The sequence below is a fragment of the Mirounga angustirostris genome, unplaced genomic scaffold (assembly GCF_029215605.1).
Source record: "Mirounga angustirostris isolate CCGP_5_RB_7025 unplaced genomic scaffold, mMirAng1.0.hap1 SCAF_4, whole genome shotgun sequence".
In the NCBI taxonomy this organism is placed as follows: domain Eukaryota; kingdom Metazoa; phylum Chordata; class Mammalia; order Carnivora; family Phocidae; genus Mirounga; species Mirounga angustirostris.
Window position 1 is genome coordinate 53,400,722 of NW_026991712.1, and position 19,173 is coordinate 53,419,894.

The 19,173-nt window shown below is 42.7% G+C and overlaps 1 protein-coding gene across 2 annotated transcripts in view; it reads left to right on the top strand.

Annotated features, from left to right (window-relative positions):
• TPD52 (tumor protein D52) overlaps window positions 1–19,173 on the top strand; it is a 109,621-nt gene that overhangs the window by 70,399 nt on the left and 20,049 nt on the right. For both annotated transcript variants that reach the window (XM_045896332.2, XM_045896334.3), the window contains exon 2: window positions 13,476–13,591. In XM_045896332.2, coding sequence (XP_045752288.2) covers window positions 13,476–13,591 — 116 coding nt within the window. The remainder of the gene's footprint in view (window positions 1–13,475; window positions 13,592–19,173) is intronic.

The window sequence follows — 19,173 nt, forward strand, 5'->3', positions numbered from 1 at the left end:
CAAAATTATTAAAAAAAAAAAAAGGCAAGTGAACAACAAATACTAAAAACAAACTCATGTACCCACTAGTGCTCAAGTTTAGCAGTTTGCTTTAATTGGAAAAAAGGAGGGGGAGGGAGCATTAAACAGAAACCACTCAAAGCAGTCATTTAGTAAGAACATGGTGATTCTAAAATAACCAAATAAAAGAGGATCTAGAACAGTAATCAGCAGGCTCTGTGCCCTGGACCCCTCAGGGCACAAGAAACCTGCCAGTCTGTTTGAACATCAAGCATGAGGTGTAGATGGAGGGAATACTATGTCTTGGGTGCGTTTGTACTCTTTGTATTTCTAAATAGGAGCTCTTAGGACAGATACATTATAAATACATTTAAAAGTTCATGTGGCTTTTGGTCACTATGCATTTTCTTTTTTCCTCTTTTTTTAAAAAAAGATTTATTTTAGAGAGAGCTAGCGGGCTGGGGTTGGGGGGAGCAGAGGGAGAGGGAGGGAGAATTCCATGCAGACTCTGCACTAAGCGCAGAACTCTTTGCAGGGCTCAATCTCACAACCCTGAGATCATGATCTGAGCTGAAATCAAGAGTCGACTGCTAACGGACCGAGCTATCCAGCCACCCCACTGTTCATTTTCTTAATCAGCTGACAAGTTTTGCACAAAAGGGACTGATGTTAAAAGGAATCCTACTCAGAAGGGTTGGGAACACTGATCTGAAAAACATATTCTTTGATATTTATCCAGGCCATCATGGGGCAAATGAGAAAGTAATGAGATTTAATCTGTGGGCAGAATGTTCCTACGAAGCAGTCTGAGTGAAGGAGAGAATGAGGGCCAGTGGCTGGAACAAAGAGAGGTCTTTTATTAGGGATTTTTAAACTCTTTGATACAACCAACCCACATTCAGAGCACCTTATACGTCTTGACCCACCCAAAACCCTCATCAATACAAATATCAATAACCGAAGCAGAATTCTGTGAAAACAGAATTTATCTTGCCTCTTCGTGATGTACTCTGATATCTTACACTGTTCCATTTGTTCTTTTTAAAATGCTCATTTGGTACCGCTAAATGGGTTTCACAGCCCATGGTTTGAAAAACTGACTTATAATTTTCAGAATCTGGGATGTAAGTTCCCTTAGGGATGTTAGTCTTTTTTGATCACGGTTCTTCCCTACCACCTGAAATAGTGCTTGACATCTGTGGCTCAACAAATACTTGATGAATGAAGGAGTGAGTGAGTGAGTGAATGAAATGAAACTGACGAGGACTAATTCACACTCTAGTTCGTTTTCCAGGTGTGAACATCGAGGCTGAGAGGTGTGGTGAAGCCCCCACATCACAAAGCTCAGTTAGCCCCCACTGGGTCTCACACTCCATCTGTCAGTCCTCAAGCCAGCGTTTTTCTGTTTTTTTGATCACACTCTCTTGGCCTCTTTGGTGACGGGTATTACAGAACAGGTTCATCATTCCAGGTGTAATCTTTCCTCCGTCATGGGCTTTACCGTGGGGGGTAGTGTATGTGTGTGGATTCTTGGCGTGTACGTCCATTCCGTCTTTGCCCTTGCCAGTCAGCACAGCACAGGTCTCTCAGCTAGTGTCCTTTGTCGCGCTTTCTCTTCCCTTCGTGAGCACCTACAAAGATAATTTCCCAAGCCCTCTTTATGTAGAACCACTCTTCCTCTTGACATTTTTAATGTACGGAAAGATGCAGCCCTGTTGTATAAAACACCTTTGGTTATTTCTGGTGACTTCAGGAAATAGGAACAGGAGCCATTTAAAAATCTGACATTTTAGTTTTATGCTGTCATATTTGAAACTCTAAAAACACTGAAAAAAATCAAACTGGAGTTCTCTTAGCTCAGAGTCCTGCTTTTCATTCTGTTTTATTACCCTTTTTGGTTTCTACTCTGTTGTCATTCTGATTTCTTTTTAGGGAAGTCATTATTACTTCTCGAAAGTTATGCGTAATTGTGAAGGTCTTAAATAGCAAATGTATGGTTTATAAAATAAAAATCAGAGCAGAATCCAAGTTACGAGGAACTTCCTTATTCCTGCAGAGGAAATTTAAGAATGGAAGTGACTTCCTCCCTGGGGATCCCCAAATTTCTCCATGGCTGACCTTTGATCTCTCTTTTGTGGAGTGCCCTAGTTTCTCATTTTACACTTGATTGGGGTTGGGAGGACAGATGGTTCTGAAGTTATCAGCTGAAGGTCCTCCCCCCCCCCCTTTTTTTTAAGATGGGAAGAGATTTAAGGGTCAGTTTAGGAATTTTTGGAGAAGGTGAGTAAAGCATTTGAAAATACTGATGTGTTCTGCCTTTGTGATCTTTCCTTCCTCCTCCATTCTTTTTGATGAAGTTTTGAGAGGGTGACCTTTTTGGGTAGGAGGTTGACCTCTGTTCAGGGCCCTGCTTTCAGAGGTGAGCCTCCAGAGCGCTCTAGGCCCATCTGGGTCCCAGTTTTCTTTCCCTTTTGGCCCTAGTGCTGCCCACCTACCCCCCTCAGCCTACTTCCATTCCTCTTCAGTGGCCCTGATGCTGCCCAGATAATCTCCTGGGTTCTGGTTCTTGCCCCAGATGGAGTGGGTCGAGTTTCCTCAGCTTTTTGCTCCTTGCTGCCTTGAGGGATGACAATTACTTGACTCCTTTTTTCTCTCCTACTGTTGTATTGTTACCACTGCGGGTGAATATGGGAAAATTATATCCTTAAGAAATACAAAGTTTTCGGGCGCCTGGGTGGCTCAGTTGGTTAAGCGACTGCCTTTGGCTCAGGTCATGATCCTGGAGTCCCTGGATTGAGTCCCGCATCGGGCTCCCTGCTCGGCAGGGAGTCTGCTTCTCCCTCTGACCCTCCCCCCTCTCATGTGCTCTCTCTCATTCTCGCTCTCTCAAATAAATAAATAAATCTTTAAAAAAAAAAAAAGAAATATAAAGTTTTCATGGCCTGTGCTACTGCATCTCTTTCTTCTGAAGATAATCTGTGTCAAATAGCAGGTGTCAGATTACTCCCTTGCCTTAAGTCAGTGGTTTCCAACCTAGGGCAGTTTTGCCCCCTGCAGGCATTCTGGCTGCGGCTAGAGCCAAGCTGATTCGGAGATGATTCTGGTTGTCACAATTGCAGTTGGCTTTGGGGAGGAAGGGGGGCATGCCCCCATGCCACGTGGGATGATGCACAGGACAGCCCCCACCACAAAGAATTAACCTGCTCAAAATGCCCCTCATGCTGTGGTTGAGAAGCCCTGTGTTAAGTAGATCCTTTGTTTTTAGAATTTCTTTTCTTTTTTTTTTTTTTTAAGATTTTATTTATTTATTTGAGAGAGAATGAGAGAGAGTGAGTACATGAGAGGGGGGAGGTCAGAGGGAGAAGCAGACTCCCTGCCGAGCAGGGAGCCCGATGCGGGACTCGATGTGGGACTCGATGCGGGACTCGATCCAGGGACTCCAGGATCATGACCTGAGCCGAAGGCAGTCGCTTAACAAACTGAGCCACCCAGGCGCCCGTTTTTAGAATGTCTTTTTTTTTTAAAGATTTTATTTATTTGACAGAGAGAGAGACAGCGAGAGAGGGAACACAAGCTGGGGGAGTGGGAGAGGGAGAAGCAGGCTTCCCGCTGAGCAGGGAGCCCGATGCGGGGCTCGATCCCAGGACCCTGGGACCATGACCTGAGCCCAAGGCAGATGCTTAATGACTGAGCCACCCAGGCGCCCCTAGAATGTCTTAAAAGAGAGAAGGGTCTCGCTTGTTTAGGATCTTACTTTGTTGTGGGGACCTCCAAATATTCCCCTGACTCTGCTGGGATTTTATTACATTCAGAAACGGAGAAGATCCAGAGAGTAGGAGCCCCAACCACAGACTTATACTAGGAAAAATAGCTTTGTCTTCTGACCTTTTTGTTCAGTACCACTAAAGACATTTCGAACTATATGTTGTATCTCTTTTTGTGTCTCTAGGTTTAAAAAGGCACACATTTCCTCTTGCTTGTGCTTAAGTAAAACAGTCCTTAGAGACTGAAGTTTCTTATTCCTACCCTGGTCCTAAAGCCATTGTTGCCTCTTTAAAGATTCTGTGAGAGAGGTGTATACAGTTTTATTTCCTAGAGAAGCTTCTAGGGCTCAGTTATACTCTACCAAATTCTCTGCTATTTAAGCCCAGTGTTAACTAAATAGCAGGTATCTTAGACTCCTCCTCTGCAACTTCTTCCCTTCTAACTGCATATCTTGGGAGCAGCTGACATCATATTCTTCCCTCTGTAATATCACTAGTGCCCCCCATAACCCCCCCCCATAAAAGCATGGTGCTTTCGGCTGTGAACACACTTTGTAACGTGAAGGTATATGACCTCCAAATGTAACAATCTTTGTGTAGATTATGTATGAGACAGAAGTTGTATTTCTTTAGAAAAATTTCATGTGTTTTATTTTTTTATTTTATTAAAAAAATTTTTTTAAGTTTTATGTCTGTTTTATTTTTATTTTTATTTTTTTTTTAAGATTTTATTTATTTATTTGCTAGAGAGAGAATGAGAGACAGAGAGCATGAGAGGGAGGAGGGTCAGAGGGAGAAGCAGACTCCCCGCCGAGCAGGGAGCCCGATGCGGGACTCGATCCCGGGACTCCAGGATCATGACCTGAGCTGAAGGCAGTCGCTTAACCAACTGAGCCACCCAGGCGCCCTTATGTCTGTTTTAAATAGAAAAACCTGTGTAGGTGAAAGCAGTGAAGTGAGAGTGAGATATAAAAAGCTCGAGATACAAGGTAGACAGTGAAGGGAGACCGAGTTCTTATCTCTCTAACTCAGCTGTGTACCTTCCTGTAATTGATTTATTCAGAGAGTGCTAATGAGCATCTGTGTACCAGATACCTCGCTGGGCTGAAGTTGCGGGATTAGAACACAGTGCTAAGGTCAGATGTCGCCCAGCCCAGCAGGCTGTGTTCTTTTTTTTTAAAAGATTTTATTTATTTATTTGACAGAGAGAGACACAGCGAGAGGGAACACAAGCAGGGGGAGTGGGAGAGGGAGAAGTAGGCTTCCTGCCGAACAGGGAGCCTGATGCGGGGCTCGATCCCAGGACCCTGGGATCATGACCTGAGCCGAAGGCAGATGCTTAACAACTGAGCCACCCAGGCACCCGCAGGCTGTGTACTAAGTACAGTAGACATTACAGAGTGTTATACCCAGAGCAGGGCCTGGGGTCCAGGGAAAGCCTCCAAGAGCAGGAGACACTTAAAACTGATTTATTGAAATGAATGGGATTTGGAAATAAGCAGGGGGTTTCCAGAAGAGAAAATAACATGTGCAAAGACACTTAAAAAAGAAAAAAAGAGCATGATTTGGAAAGAGATGATGGAGGTTGTTGTACAACATTGTGAATGTCATTCATACCACTGAATTGTATGCTTAAAAATGGGTTAGGATGGCAACTTTTATTTTTTAAATTTTATTTTATTTTATTTTTTTATTTTATTATTTTTTTAAAGATTTTATTTATTTATTCATGAGAGAGAGAGAGAGAGAGAGGCAGAGGGAGAAGCAGGCTCCCAAGGAGCAGGGAGCCCGATGCGGGACTCGATCCCAGAACGCTGGGATCATGACCTGAGCCGAAGGCAGACGCTTAACCATCTGAGCCACCCAGGCGCCCTAAATTTTATTTTAATATATTAATCACCGTACATTACATCATTAGTTTTTGATGTAGTGTTCCATGATTCATTGTTTGCGTATAACACCCAGTGCTCCATTCAGTACGTGCCCTCTTTAATACCCATCACCAGGCTAACCCATCCCCTCACCCACCCCCCCCGTCCCCTCTAGAACCCTCAGTTTTTTTCTCAGAGTCCACAGTCTCTCATGGTTCGTCTCCCCCTCCAATTTCCCCCCCTTCATTTTTCCCTTCCTAATATCTTCTTCTTCTTCTTCTTTTTTTTTTTTTAACATATAATGTTATTATTTGTTTCAAAGGTACAGGTCTGTGATTCAACAGTCTTGCACACTTCACAGTGCTTACCATAGCACATACCCCCCCCAATGTCAGGATGGCAACTTTTATGTTGTGTATTTAACCACACAAAAAATCAAATGGGCAAAAAATGTATGGGAGGCACTTTATTTTCCTTTTTGAATTAATACCTTACTTTAAAAAAAAAGCATGTCTTCGTAGGAACTGCAGGTTGGAAGATGCAGTGAGTTGTGTTGGGCAGTAAGGGTAATAGCGGGAGATGGAGAGGTGGGCTCCAGATTGTCAAGAGCAAGAGCTTTACTGGGAAGTGGGAAGCCCCAGAAGGATTTAAGGCAAGGGAGTGCCGTGGTCAGAGTCATACCTTAGAGGTTCACTCTGGTGGCAGGGTAGTGAATGGATTGGAGGGACAGACACCATTAGGGAGCTTTAGGGGCAAGAATCTGAGCAAGAAATTGCAAGAGCCCGAATCAAGGCAGGAGTGGTGAGTTTGGAGGGGAGGCATGAAGTAGATGCCTGGGAGAGTGAGATGAAGCCATATCTCAGGGGTAAGAAAAATCTGGGGAGGTATCACAGGAGAGGAGATTTCAGACCGGGGTTCAGTGCTGATGCCTTGGAGACGTCAAATGACGTCATGATTGACAGCTGTCATGTTGAAGATGCAGAGGAGAGGCGGATGCCAGGTGACCGGGGTTAAAGAGAGACGGGAAGGGCGCCTGGGTGGCTCAGATGGTTGAGTGTCTGCCTTCGGCTCAGGTCATGGTCCCAGTGTCCTGGGATCGAGTCCCGCATCGGGCTCCCTGCTCTTTGGGAGCCTGCTTCTCCCTCTGCCTCTCTCTCTCTCTGTCTCTCATGAATAAATAAATAAAAATCTTTAATAAAAAAAAAAGAGAGACGGGAAATGAGGGGACCTGTGAGCCATGCTTCATGGAAGAGGAGACAGGAAGTAACTGGGCCGACTTGTAGCACATGGAAAAGTGGGGCAATAGCGCATCCTTACTGAACATCTACTGTCTGCCCACTCTCCCTGTTCATAATCCTTTACACTGTTCTTACAAAAACCTGGAGAGCCAGGTGGTATTGCGTGCGTGTTGTTTTTTAAATACGTAATGGTTTTTTTTGGGGGGGTGCTGGTTTCCTAGGGCTGCCGTGACAAAGTGCTCTAAATTGAGTGACTTAAAACAACAGATATGTGTTCTGTCTCTGTTCTGGAGGCTGGAAGTCCAAAATGAAGGTGTCAGCGGTGCTCCTTCTGTAGGGAAATCCTTCCTTGCCTCATCCTAGCTCGTGGTGGTTGCTGGCAATCCTGACGTTCTGTGCCTTGCAGCTGTGTCCCTCCCGTCTGCCTCCGTTATCACGGGGAGTGGTCCCTGGGCCTCTGTGTGCCTGTATGTTTCCGTGTTGTTCTCTCTGGGTTTCTGTGTCTAAATTTCCTTCTTCTTATAAGGACACATTGGATTAGGACCCACCTTAAATTACTGTGATTTCATCTTGGCTATATTTGCAAAAACCTGTTTCCAAGTGAAAACACATTTGCAGGTCCTGGGGGTTAGGAAATGAAATGTATCTTTTGGGGGGACACAAGTCAACCTACAGAGCCATCTAATTTCAAAGTTCATGCTTTATCTACTCTTTAAAAAAATCCCCGACCCCAATGTCCTCATCTTATTGAATAAAGTGTTTAAGTAACATGATGCAAAATTTTTTCAGATCATTATATGAAAATGGCTAAAAAGTTTTTAAATGATAGTTGTAGAAAGTCTTGAGGAGAAGCAGTTGGTCTTAAATTGGATACAAGGTCAAAGGTGAACTGAAGGGAAATGTTTGGGTGCCTGCTCCAGGGTGCGGTGGCCTGGGCTGCATCTATAGCACCCGAGCAGAAAGGTACTCACCAAACTCAAAATCATGCCTTAATTTTAATTGTAGATTCAAAATTTGTATTTAAAAAAGGCTTTTTTGGGGGCGCCTGGGTGGCTTAGTCGTTAAGCGTCTGCCTTCGGCTCAGGTCATGATCCCAGCGTCCTGGGATCGAGCCCCGCGTCGGGCTCCCTGCTTGGCGGGGAGCCTGCTTCTCCCTCTGCCACTCCCCCTGCTTGTGTTCCCTCTCTCGCTGTGTCTCTCTCTTCAAATAAATAAAATCTTTAAAAAAAAAAAAAGCTTTTTTGCTTCTTTTTCTGGTTGAAATTTTTGGGAGTATATGTCGAATGGGGGGGTATGCATGGGAAAGTAAAGAGGAACTTCATTTGAATAAATCTTTAACCAGTAAATCAGTTCAAATAAAGCATTAACATTTACTCTGTTCTTGGCACCATGAGTACCGAGATGAAAAGACAAGGATGTTGACTTCAGGACTTTATAGTCTGGACTTAGGGACATATTCAAGACTGAAATCTTTTTCCATTCTTCCTTGTTCTTTCCCACCATGCTTGCTCATCACACACATTTCCACTGCAGCCAAAGACCCAAGCACTTCGTTTTCCTCACATTACTAATAAGTTCTCAGAAGTGTGGAGTATTATATTTCATCTCTTCCAAGACACTATGGATTTTAGGATGTACCATTATAATTTGTTCATTAAGGGGAGAAATTGCTGCAAGTTGAAAGATTAAGAGACATTGCTTTAATTTTACTTAAAATTTTTTATGCTTGTTAACATTCTTTTCGGTTTATTCAGACGTATATGTTGACCATAACACTCCTGTGCATATTTTTTAGAGTAAACCAACTTAGAGTTTTCCTGAAACACCTTCCCGTGCATTTCCTAACTTACTGGAATTGCTTTTCAACTGGGAATAATCCATGTCTTGCTTTATTTTCCTCCCACACAGACCTTGAAAGAGAGGTCTGTGATGTGCTCAGTCCCTGACACCCATTTTGCCAATTTTGGAGCATGTTTACAGGTGACAAACAACTGTGCCACAAGGACTGCTTAACCGATTGCCTGTTCAGTGCATCTCGAGTTCAAAGTTGTAAATATAAAGGAAAAAATTGTGTCTTAGGATTGATGGGGCGTGATCCCCCGGTCTCTGTTCATCTTCCCTGTCACTCCCCTGGCAGTGGGACTCTCACCTGGGCACCTAGCCATTTGCCTGTTGGTCAGTGGGCTCCAGGCTCTCTCTGCTACGTAACTCGAGAGGGGAGACAGGCAAACTCTTTGCACAACTACAGGAATTATGGAGGTGGCTAAAATAGGAACAACCAGAAGGAACAAATTATCCCCAGTTTTCTGTCACTAGGGCTCTACAGTTGTATCCATGACTTTTTTTTTTTTTAAGATTTTATTTATTTGACAGAGAGAGACATAGCAAGAGAGGGAACACAAACAGGGGGACTGGTAGAGGGAGAAGCAGGCTTCCTATGGAGCAGGGAGCCCAATGTGGGGCTTGATCCCAGGACCCTGGGATCATGACCTGAGCAGAACGCAGACGCTTAACGACTGAGCAACCCAGGCGCATCTGTGACTTTCAGCCAGGAATCCACATGGGTTCTTACACCCTCGGGGGACATTGGAAGTCCCTCCCCAGCCCTCTGCTTCCAGCTTGCCCTTCGTCCTCCCTGCTCCCTGGAATTTCTCTAAGAAAAAGTATTTGTGAAGGAGCAAGAGTTTGGAGTCCGAAAAACCTGCATTTTAATCTCACCTGTGATTCTGGGCAGATTACTAACCTCAGAGGGTCTCTCTTTCCTAGTGGAGATAAATTGTACTCCTTTCATCAGGTGTTGGTTCTAAGATGTTTTTTTTCAGAATGAGATAATGTGAATCTCCCTGGTTGGTGGATTAGACCTCAATAAATATTAATCATATGTTGTTCCTCTTGGCATCTTTTAAAAACAGTTTTCTATCAGATTCTGAGGAGAACTATTAAAATTAATGATCGAATAAGAATTTTTTTGGCGTACTTATGGTTTAAGTAATTATATGTTAAAATGCTCCTGCTTCCCAACTTGTGAATGAGAAGTTAATATTTTTTTTCTCCCCAAAGCCACACTCTGCCTCTACAATAAATATTACACTCTTCCTGAACATAGGGGGAAATTGGATAATATCTAGAAAAACTTCTAGGGCTCCAAGTTTGGAGAAACTATACATTTGGAAGGGAAGAGATTGCTTTTGTCCTACTCTGCCAGGTTCTTTTCCTTTGTACAGAGTCTTAATTACTATTGCTTCTAGATCTCTTACAAGTCGGAGCTTCAGCCCCCTACTCTTGTCCTCATTTGTCCTTTGGAGATACTGATTTTAAGCCTATACTTTCAGATCGAGCTGTCTAGGTTCAAAATTGTAACCCCACTATACATTCAGGTGTGTTACCATGGGCAAGTTGCTTAACCTTGGTAAGCTTCGTTTCCTCCCGGAACTGGTAGATCTCCGCATCACAGAAGTGGTGGACGTAAATGATACCATGTATTTGGACCACTTAGTTCTGATTTGAATATACATAGAATGCACTCTGTGGTGGTGGCTGTGGTTATTAATAATTTTCCTAAGTCGTGACTGTCATGTTTTGCCAGTGATTTTGGTATCTGCCTTTCTGTTCTTCCTTTGTGTTCTTCATTTTACATCCCCCAACCCTCCGTTTGATTACCCTTAAACAAACAACACCTTAAAATTTGAACGTTGATAATTTGCTGCCACCTACAGGCTAATATGGGAAAAACAAAACCTGTAATTACTAAGTTACTAATGATTCTGAATATAAAATCTCAAGGTCATCTTGGAAGTCCTGAAGCCAACTGTGGACAACTACATGATCCCCTTTTCTGAGAAATTTATGTTCCCTGGTAGCCTAACTAAATACTTGAATAGTATCAGAATCCCCCTAGATTCTTTCTGGAATTGGGCAGCTGTGCAATAAAGTGCTATTAGTAATTAGATATTACATTTTTCCCCTTAAGCAGATTCGCAAGCTAGTATTTATTAAAAAGCATGAAAGAGCCTTTGTATTTTAAAGCATGGTTTAGCACCAGAGTTTTGTTGGATTTTTTTTTTTTTTTTTTTTTTTGAGCCCTGTTCTGGTTGGAGACTTGAGAAGTCTGAACAAAACCTTCAAAATAAAACAAAGAATATTTATAATCAACTCTGTTGTGGTTCTTCCTATATTGTGTTATATGATTGCTCCATATACTCCTCTCCCATCCTCAGTCTCATACTCTCTCGTCACATGATCTGGCATAGGGGATGCATTTGCAAGCATACACGGGCCCTTCTCAGTGATTTCTGATAGTACATACCTTATCCACAGTTCGATTTGGCTGGGGTTGGAGTATGAGGGTTCCAGTGGCAGATACCAGGGCCCAGTAAGGCCTGTGTGCTAAACGACGGGGTTGAATTTTGTCTGGAAAACAACAGGGAACCCACCACTAAAGGATTGTAAGCTGGAGAGTGACATAATCAGATTTCTGTTCTGTCTCTAAGACAGAAGTCTTACTTGGGCAGTCTGAAGATATTTTAGAGGGGGCCTACAGAAGCAATTACTCATTGAGCTTTTCCATCTACCGATTGTACCCGTCACATACTGTCTGTGCATTAGAAGGCTTAATCATATTCTGTTTCCCACTCCGGTTTGTTTTTGAATTGTCTTATTTGTACTACTTTTACTCCTTTAACAGTTCTGTAAACACCTTTCAGGTAGGCACTGTTTTGGTGCTGTTACGCTCATGCTGTTATAATTATTAGGTGCCATTAGCGGTTAATATGCGATAGACCCTGTAACAGGTGGCTTCGTACCTTTTACACAGTGGGCATACAGGTTGTGTCATTGATTCATATACTTCCTTTAGGTTTGCCGTGGCACTGGCTGCTTGTTGAACAGTGTCGTTATTCTCCCTCCTGCCTTTCCACCTGCCTGTGAAGTCTGTCTTCCGCTGCCTGGCATTTTGATCTGGGCAGGATGCCATGTCCCTGCTATGGCTGAACTAGCGCTTCTCAGAAATGGACGTGGGGGTGGTGGGGGTCTGCGATTGCTGTAACGCCCACTGGCAGAAAGAGGCGAAGAGCAGGAAAAGGAGAGACCTTTCTCTGGTTCCCTACGCCAAAAATCTGTTGCCAGAGGAGACTGTGAAAACACAGACCTCTGTGACAGGGGGATGCATGGGCAGGACTATGACTAGGATAAGGCAAGTGAGGCCAGCAGCCACCTGCCTGAGTTTGTAAAATTTAAGGGGGCACCCAGATGCTCTGCAGTCAAGACCAATAGTATGTTAATGCAGTTTTCAGAAAAATCAAAATGAAAGCATGATAAACAAAATACTAAACTTTTAAACAGAGACAAGATCGGGAATGGTACTGTGCAAAGCCATTTTGGAGCCTGAGGCAGAAGGAAAAGTCATTGATACTGAGCCTATTTAAAATTTTGATATTTTGTTCATTATAGATTCTTTGAATTAACTTTGATTTTTTAAAAAAATATTGCATTGAAGTATTAAAATTATTTATATCGAGTTTTTGGTGCCATCTTAAATTTTACACCCAAGGTTTTGGGGGGTGCTTGTTGACTTCACCCTAGCCTTGTGCATGGGTGGTTAGGCAGCAGAGAAGAGAGTCGTTGAGGGCCAAATGCCTCCTTGGCCACTCAAGAAGTACCAGGTTCTTCAGGGTGAAGGACTCATAGTGGTTGGCTCTATTCCAGGGGAGTGACTGTGCCTAGTTGATCTTAAATAATGTGGAAAACTTCTGTGTTGCTGTTGGTCATTTCTTTTTTTTTTTAAAGATTTTTTAATTTATTTGACAGAGAGAGACATGAGAGAGGGAACACAAGCAGTGGGAGTGGGAGAGGGAGAAGCAGGCTTCCCACCCAGCCGGGAGCCTGATGCGGGGCTCGATCCCAGGACCCTGGGATCATGACCTGAGCCGAAGGCAGCCGATTAATGACTGAGCCACCCAGGCGCCCCGCTGTTGGTCATTTCTGTATACATTACAACTTTTCAGGGTTATCTGGATGAGATATATAGTTTTTTGTTTTGTTTTGTTTTTGTTTTTTTTTAAGCTACGGGAGTTTCCTACCTCCACTAACAATGGAAAGAAATGTAATACAATTTCTTTTTTTTTTTTAATAAAATTTCTGTAGGTATTGAGTTTGTTCAGCTCTTGACTGAGATTAAATGCTGGATTTGATTAGCAGAGGAAGCTAGAGACATTTACAAACCCCTTGTTAGTGTGAATTATTAGTCATGCTGATTTACTAGGGTGTAGCATTTAAAGCCTTGGCAAGATCCCACTCTTGGCCTCTTAACTCTTCTACTTTGCAGTAACTATATTGTGACTGAGCAAAAGAACAAGCTATGTGAATGCTCTCTTTTCTAAATTCATATTTTGGCAGAGTATAATTGGGTGGTTTTTAGTGGTAGCTGAGACTTTTCTTTTGTCCTTTGCAGGAAGAGCCGGGTCATTTGAAGGTACAGAAGGTTGATGTATGGGTCCAGTCTAATTGGTTTTTATTCTCGCTGGGGTGGTGGAGGAGCCTAAAGGAGAATTTTACTTAGCTCTCATACCTTACAGACTTTTTTTTTTTTTTTAATCCCCAACAAGGTCTGCTGAGAACAGACCCAGTACCTGAGGAAGGAGAAGATGTTGCTGCTACGATCAGTGCCACAGAGACCCTGTCAGAGGAGGAGCAAGAAGAGCTAAGAAGAGAACTGGCAAAGGTAAAGAAGCATTCCTTTTGGAACTTCATGCTTTGCACGTACAATGCCATTTGTGTTTCTAAAGCACATGGTAACATCTCATCCTCTGTTCCAGGGGAGAGAAAGCAACATATATTTACTTGTCCTAGAGGTCTGGAGTGGGGGAGAAGAAATAGAAGAGCGTGATAATCGGTTTCTTTTTATATGAAAAAAGGTATCTAAGGGGTGAAGTGGGTCTGAGAAGTAGGATGTGAAGGAGGAAACGAGAGGAGCCCTAGTGAATATCACCTGAGGGGCTGCACTAGGTCTAGTGCACTTGGCTTTTCAGCTGCATCAGTGGCTTTGTTCTCTCCCCTTTGCTGTGTTGTGGATATAGGTGGGCACTTGGAACCTTCTTTCCCTCCCTTCCTTTCTCTCTTTTTCTTGAAATTAACCATTTAAAAGTGCACAACTCCATGGCAGTGGGCACTTTCAGTCTTCTGCTGCTGTCACCTCTGTGTCGTTTCCATCACACCCAAGGGAGACCCACACTCATTAAACTGGCATCCTCATTCGCCCTTCCCTCATCCCCTGGCAGCAATAACCTGCTTTATGCCTTGTCTCTATGGCTTTACTTACTCTGGATATTTTATTTAAAAGGAATCGTATATGTTACTTTTTGTATGTGGCCTCTTTCACTTGGTGTAGTGTTTTTGAGGTTCATTCTTATAGCATGTATTGTGTATTGGTACTTTACTATGTTTTTAAAAGATTTCATTTATTTATTTATTTGAGAGAGAGCACGTGTGCAAACATGATCTAGGGGGAGGGGCAGAAGGGGAGGGAGAGGGACAAGCAGACTCTGTGCTGCACCCGGAGCCCTACGCAGGGCTTGATCCCACGACCCTGAGATCATGACCTGAGCCGAAATCAAAAGCTGGTTGGATGTAGGGGCGCCTGGGTGGCTCAGTTGGTTAAGCGACTGGCTTCGGCTCAGGTCATGATCCTGGAGTCCCGGGATCGAGTCCCGCATCGGGCTCCCTGCTCGGCAGGGAGTCTGCTTCTCCCTCTGACCCTCCCCCCTCTCATGTACTCGCTCTCTCTCATTCTCTCTCTCTCAAATAAATAAAATCTTAAAAAAAAATAAATAAAGCACAATAGAAAATAACAGTTTCCGGGCGCCTGGGTGGGTCAGATGGTTAAGCGACTGCCTTCGGCTCAGGTCATGATCCTGGAGTCCTGGGATCGAGTCCCGCATCGGGCTCCCTGCTCGGCGGGGAGTCTGCTTCTCCCTCTGACCCTCCTCCGTCTCATGCTCTCTGTCTCTCATTCTCTCTGTCTCAAATAAAATAAATAAAATCTTTAAAAAAAAAAAGCTGGTTGGATGCTCAACCGACCGAGCAACCCAGGAGCCCCTGGTATTTTATTATTTCTTATGGTTGAATGATAGTCCATTATATGTATCTACCATATTTTGTTTATCTGTTTGTGTGTTGATGGATGTTTGGGTGGTTTCTACATTTTTACTGTTGTAGATACTGAGCTAGGAACATTTGTATAAAAAAAGTATTTGTTTGAACACCTGTTTTTAGTTCCTTTGGGTATATACCTAGAACTGGAATTGCCGCAGCAAATGGTAATTCCATGTTTAACTTTTTTGGGGAACCACCAAACTGTTTCCCAGAGCAAGGACACCGTTTTTCATCCCAGTCAGCAATTTCTCTACATATTTGCCAACATTTGTTATTTTCTGTCTTTCTGATTATGACCATCCTAGTGATTGTTAAGTGGTATGTCATTATAGTTTTGATTTGTATTTCCCTAGTGACCAGTGATATTGAGCCTTCACGTGCTTATTAGCCATTTGTCTGTCTTCTTTGGAGAAATGACTATTCAAATCCTTTGCCCAGTTTTTCTTTTAATTGTTTTATTTTTTTTAAAGATTTTATTTATTTATTTTGACAGAGAGGCAACAGAAGCAGGGGGAATGGGAGAGGGAGAAGCAGGCTTCCCCCTGAGCAGAGAGCCCGACATGAGCTCAATTCCAGGACCCTGGGATCATGATGTGAGCCGGAGGCAGACGCTTAACGAATGAGCCACCCAGGCGCCCCTTCTTTTAATTGTTTTTGTTTGTTTTCTTTTTCTTTTTTTTTTTTTTAAGATTTTATTTATTTATTTGAGAGAGAGAATGAGATAGAGCATGAGAGGGGGGAGGGTCAGAGGGAGAAGCAGACTCCCCGCCGAGCAGGGAGCCCGATGCGGGACTCGATCCTGTGACTCCAGGATCATGACCTGAGCCGAAGGCAGTCGCTTAACCAACTGAGCCACCCAGGCGCCCCTGTTTTTGTTTGTTTTCTGTTGTTGTTGTTCTTGTTGAGATATAAGAGCTCTTTGCATATTCTGGATATTAGACCCTTATCAGATACATGATTAGCAAATATTCTATTCTCTATGTTGTTTTTTCACTTTCTTGATAGTATCTTAATGCATGTAAGTTTTAAGTTTTGATGAAATCTAATTTTTCTTCAGTTGCTGGTGCTTTTGGTGTTATATCCAAGAATCCCATTTCCAAAGCTCAGAGCATGAAGATTTACCCCTATGTTTTCTTCTAAGATTTTTAGCTCTTATATTTAAGCCTTTGATCTATTTCAAGTTAATTTTTATTTATGGTTTGTGGTAGAGGTCCAACTTTTTTCTTTTGCATGTAAATATTTAGTTTTCCCAGTGCCCTTTGTTGAAGATACTACCTTCAGTGAATGCTCTTGGCATCCTTGTGAAAAATCAATTGCCATTGATGTAAAGGTTTACTTCTGGACCTACAGTTCTATTACATTCATCTCTGTGTTTATCCTTCTGAGAGTACCACACCATTTTGATTACTATAGCTTTGTAGTAATTTTGAAATTTATTCTTTTTCAAAATTGTTATTTAGGGTCCTTTGCAATTTCTTATGAATTTTGGAATCTACTTTTCTACCCACGAAACGTGCCCTTGGGATTTTGATAGGCTTTTATTGAATCTGTAGGTTGATGTAGGGGAGTATTGGCATCTTAGCAATATGAAGTCTTCCAATCATTGAACATGGAATATCTTTCCATTTATTTAAGATGTCTTTAATTTTGCTTTTAGCTGTGTTTTGTAGTTTTCAGTGTACAAGTCTTATATTTCCTTACATTTATTCCTAAGTATTTTATCCATATGTTATGGATACTAGGTCCTTATCAGATATATTCTTTGTGCTTTAAAGGTCATTCTTTTATATATATATATATTTCTCCTATTTTAAAAATGTGTGTATTTTATATATATAATATGTAATGTATATGTTGAATTAAAGAATGATAGCTATGATGTGTTGAGCTAGGTATGTTGGCAGCACAATCTAACCAACAAAGGTGGGGAATGCACTGGGTCATGTATTGTTCAGTAAGATTTATAGTGGTCTTTCTCTTCAACTGTCATTAGGGAAAGGAAACTTCAGGGAAGTGTCAAGGGGTATTTATCTTTTAAGTCTGTTCTTTGGAGTATATGAAAAGTTGGAGTTGGGGTAGAGAAGGAGGTAATGGAAAGCTAATAGTGTGCAAAGAGAATTAGCCAGTAAACTGAGAAGTGGAGCCTGAAGACCTGGGCTTGAAATTCTGGTTCCTGCATTATTAGTTTGATGACTTAGGGCAAATCATTTAATTTACTTGATTTTGAACCTCATTCATTCATTGTTGCCTTTTTCTTTTCATATTCCACTTAAATGTGACTTCCAAAACTGGTACAGAATGAGAGGTCCTGTCTGACAAGCACAGAGGATTATTTTTGTACTGGACCTACCTTCTAATTAATGCCCTCTTAAGAACTGTTTGTTGGGGCACCTGGGTGGCTCAGTTGGTTAAGCATCTGCCTTTGGCTCAGGTCATGATCCCAGGGTCCTGGAATCGGGCCCCACATCAGGCCCTGCATCAGGCCCTGCATCATCCAGTTCCCTGCTCAGCTGGGAGCCTGCTTCTCCCTCTCCCTCTGCCCCTCCCCTCTGCTTGTGCACGCTCTCTCTCTCTCCCTTTCCCACTCTCTGTCTCTCTCGTGCTCTCAAATAAATAAAAATAAAATCTTAAAAAAAAAACAGCTATGTTTGTTTTGCTAGCCACTTCACATTTGATTTATTCTTCTCTCCTTTTGTTGAGTACTATTTTTCTTCATTTTGTGTTCTGTAAAGATTTAATCAGCAGTGAAGACAGTTTATTTAACAACGCTATATGTTGTTTTTATTTATTTTATTTTTTTAAAATTATTTATTCGGGGAGGGAAGGAGCAGAGAGAGAGGGACAAGCAAACTCTTGTCAACGTTGGGGCTCGATATCAGGACCCTGAGATCATGCATGACCTAAGCCGAAACCAAGAGTTGGACACTTAACCAACTGAGCCAACCAGGCGCCCCCACTATATATTGTTTTCAAAGGCCATGCTGTCTTTGGAATCATAGAAGTGTGAGATCGAGGCTGAGAATATGGCTTTGCAACAAGCCAAGAGAAGCCATCTTTCTTAAGGGTCTTGAATATTAATGACCGTCCCACTTTTTCAACTTCCTGGGACAGAAGGTCTCTTCCCAGTGAGCTCTCTTTGTCCTGGTGGGTCTGCCTCTTGCTCTCTGTTTTTCTGACTCGGGCTTTTCTTCTGCTAAGTCATTTTCTGTTCTCCCTAGCTTCTGCTTGGAGTTTTGGCCTCCTCAAATATTTTTAAGCTTCCATATCTCCTCATCTCACTGTGCCCTACCTGTACTTTAGGGCTTCTTTATCCAAGTCTTTCTAGCTTCTACTCCCAGTGTTATCTCAGTTTCTCAAACTGGATTCCTGAATGAGAGAAACCATGATTAGTGGAGCATCTTTTTACAGCAGGCACATCACTGGGTGGTAGCCACTCGATTGGTTGGCTGTCCTTGGGTCAGGGGCTTACCTCTCTAACTGTCCAGCTAAGGCTGGTCGGTCAGCATCAAGGGGTCCATGCGGGACTTCTGTGGGGCTCTCTGGGGGAGACAGTTTGATTTGTTTATGGCTGTGGCTTTGGCAGGCCCTGGGACAGACATTTCCAGTATAAACTCATATGAAATGTACAGGAAGGTTGGATTTCGATTTGGCTTGGCTGTGCATGTTTTAGGGGAGAGTGGTTTGATTTGGTACACAAATATGAGTTCTGTGGGCATTCAAGTGGAAGTGTCCATCTGGAAATGCAGACCAGGGGTCAGAAGAGTGGATGTTAGAATAATTTGAATATTATCTGCGTGGAGGTTTGAGCCCTCAGCTTCCATGAGATAGCAGAGTAAGGAAGTATAGAGAGAGAGGAGAAGACTGAGGACAACTCAAGATAGAAATAAAAAGAAGAGAAAAGACTCTTGATTTCAGCTCAGGTAATGACCTCAGGGTTGTGAGATGGAGCCCCATGTCAGGCTCTGCACTGGGTATGGAGCCTGCTTGAGATTCTCTCTCTCCCTCCGCCCCTCTCCCCCCACTTACATGCTCTCTCTCTCCAAAAAAAAAAAAAAAAAGAAGAGAAAAGAGAAGCTCTATAGGAGAGATCGGCATGTAACCAGTTTACTTAACAACATGCTATATGTTGGTTTTTTGTTTTTGTTTTTTAAA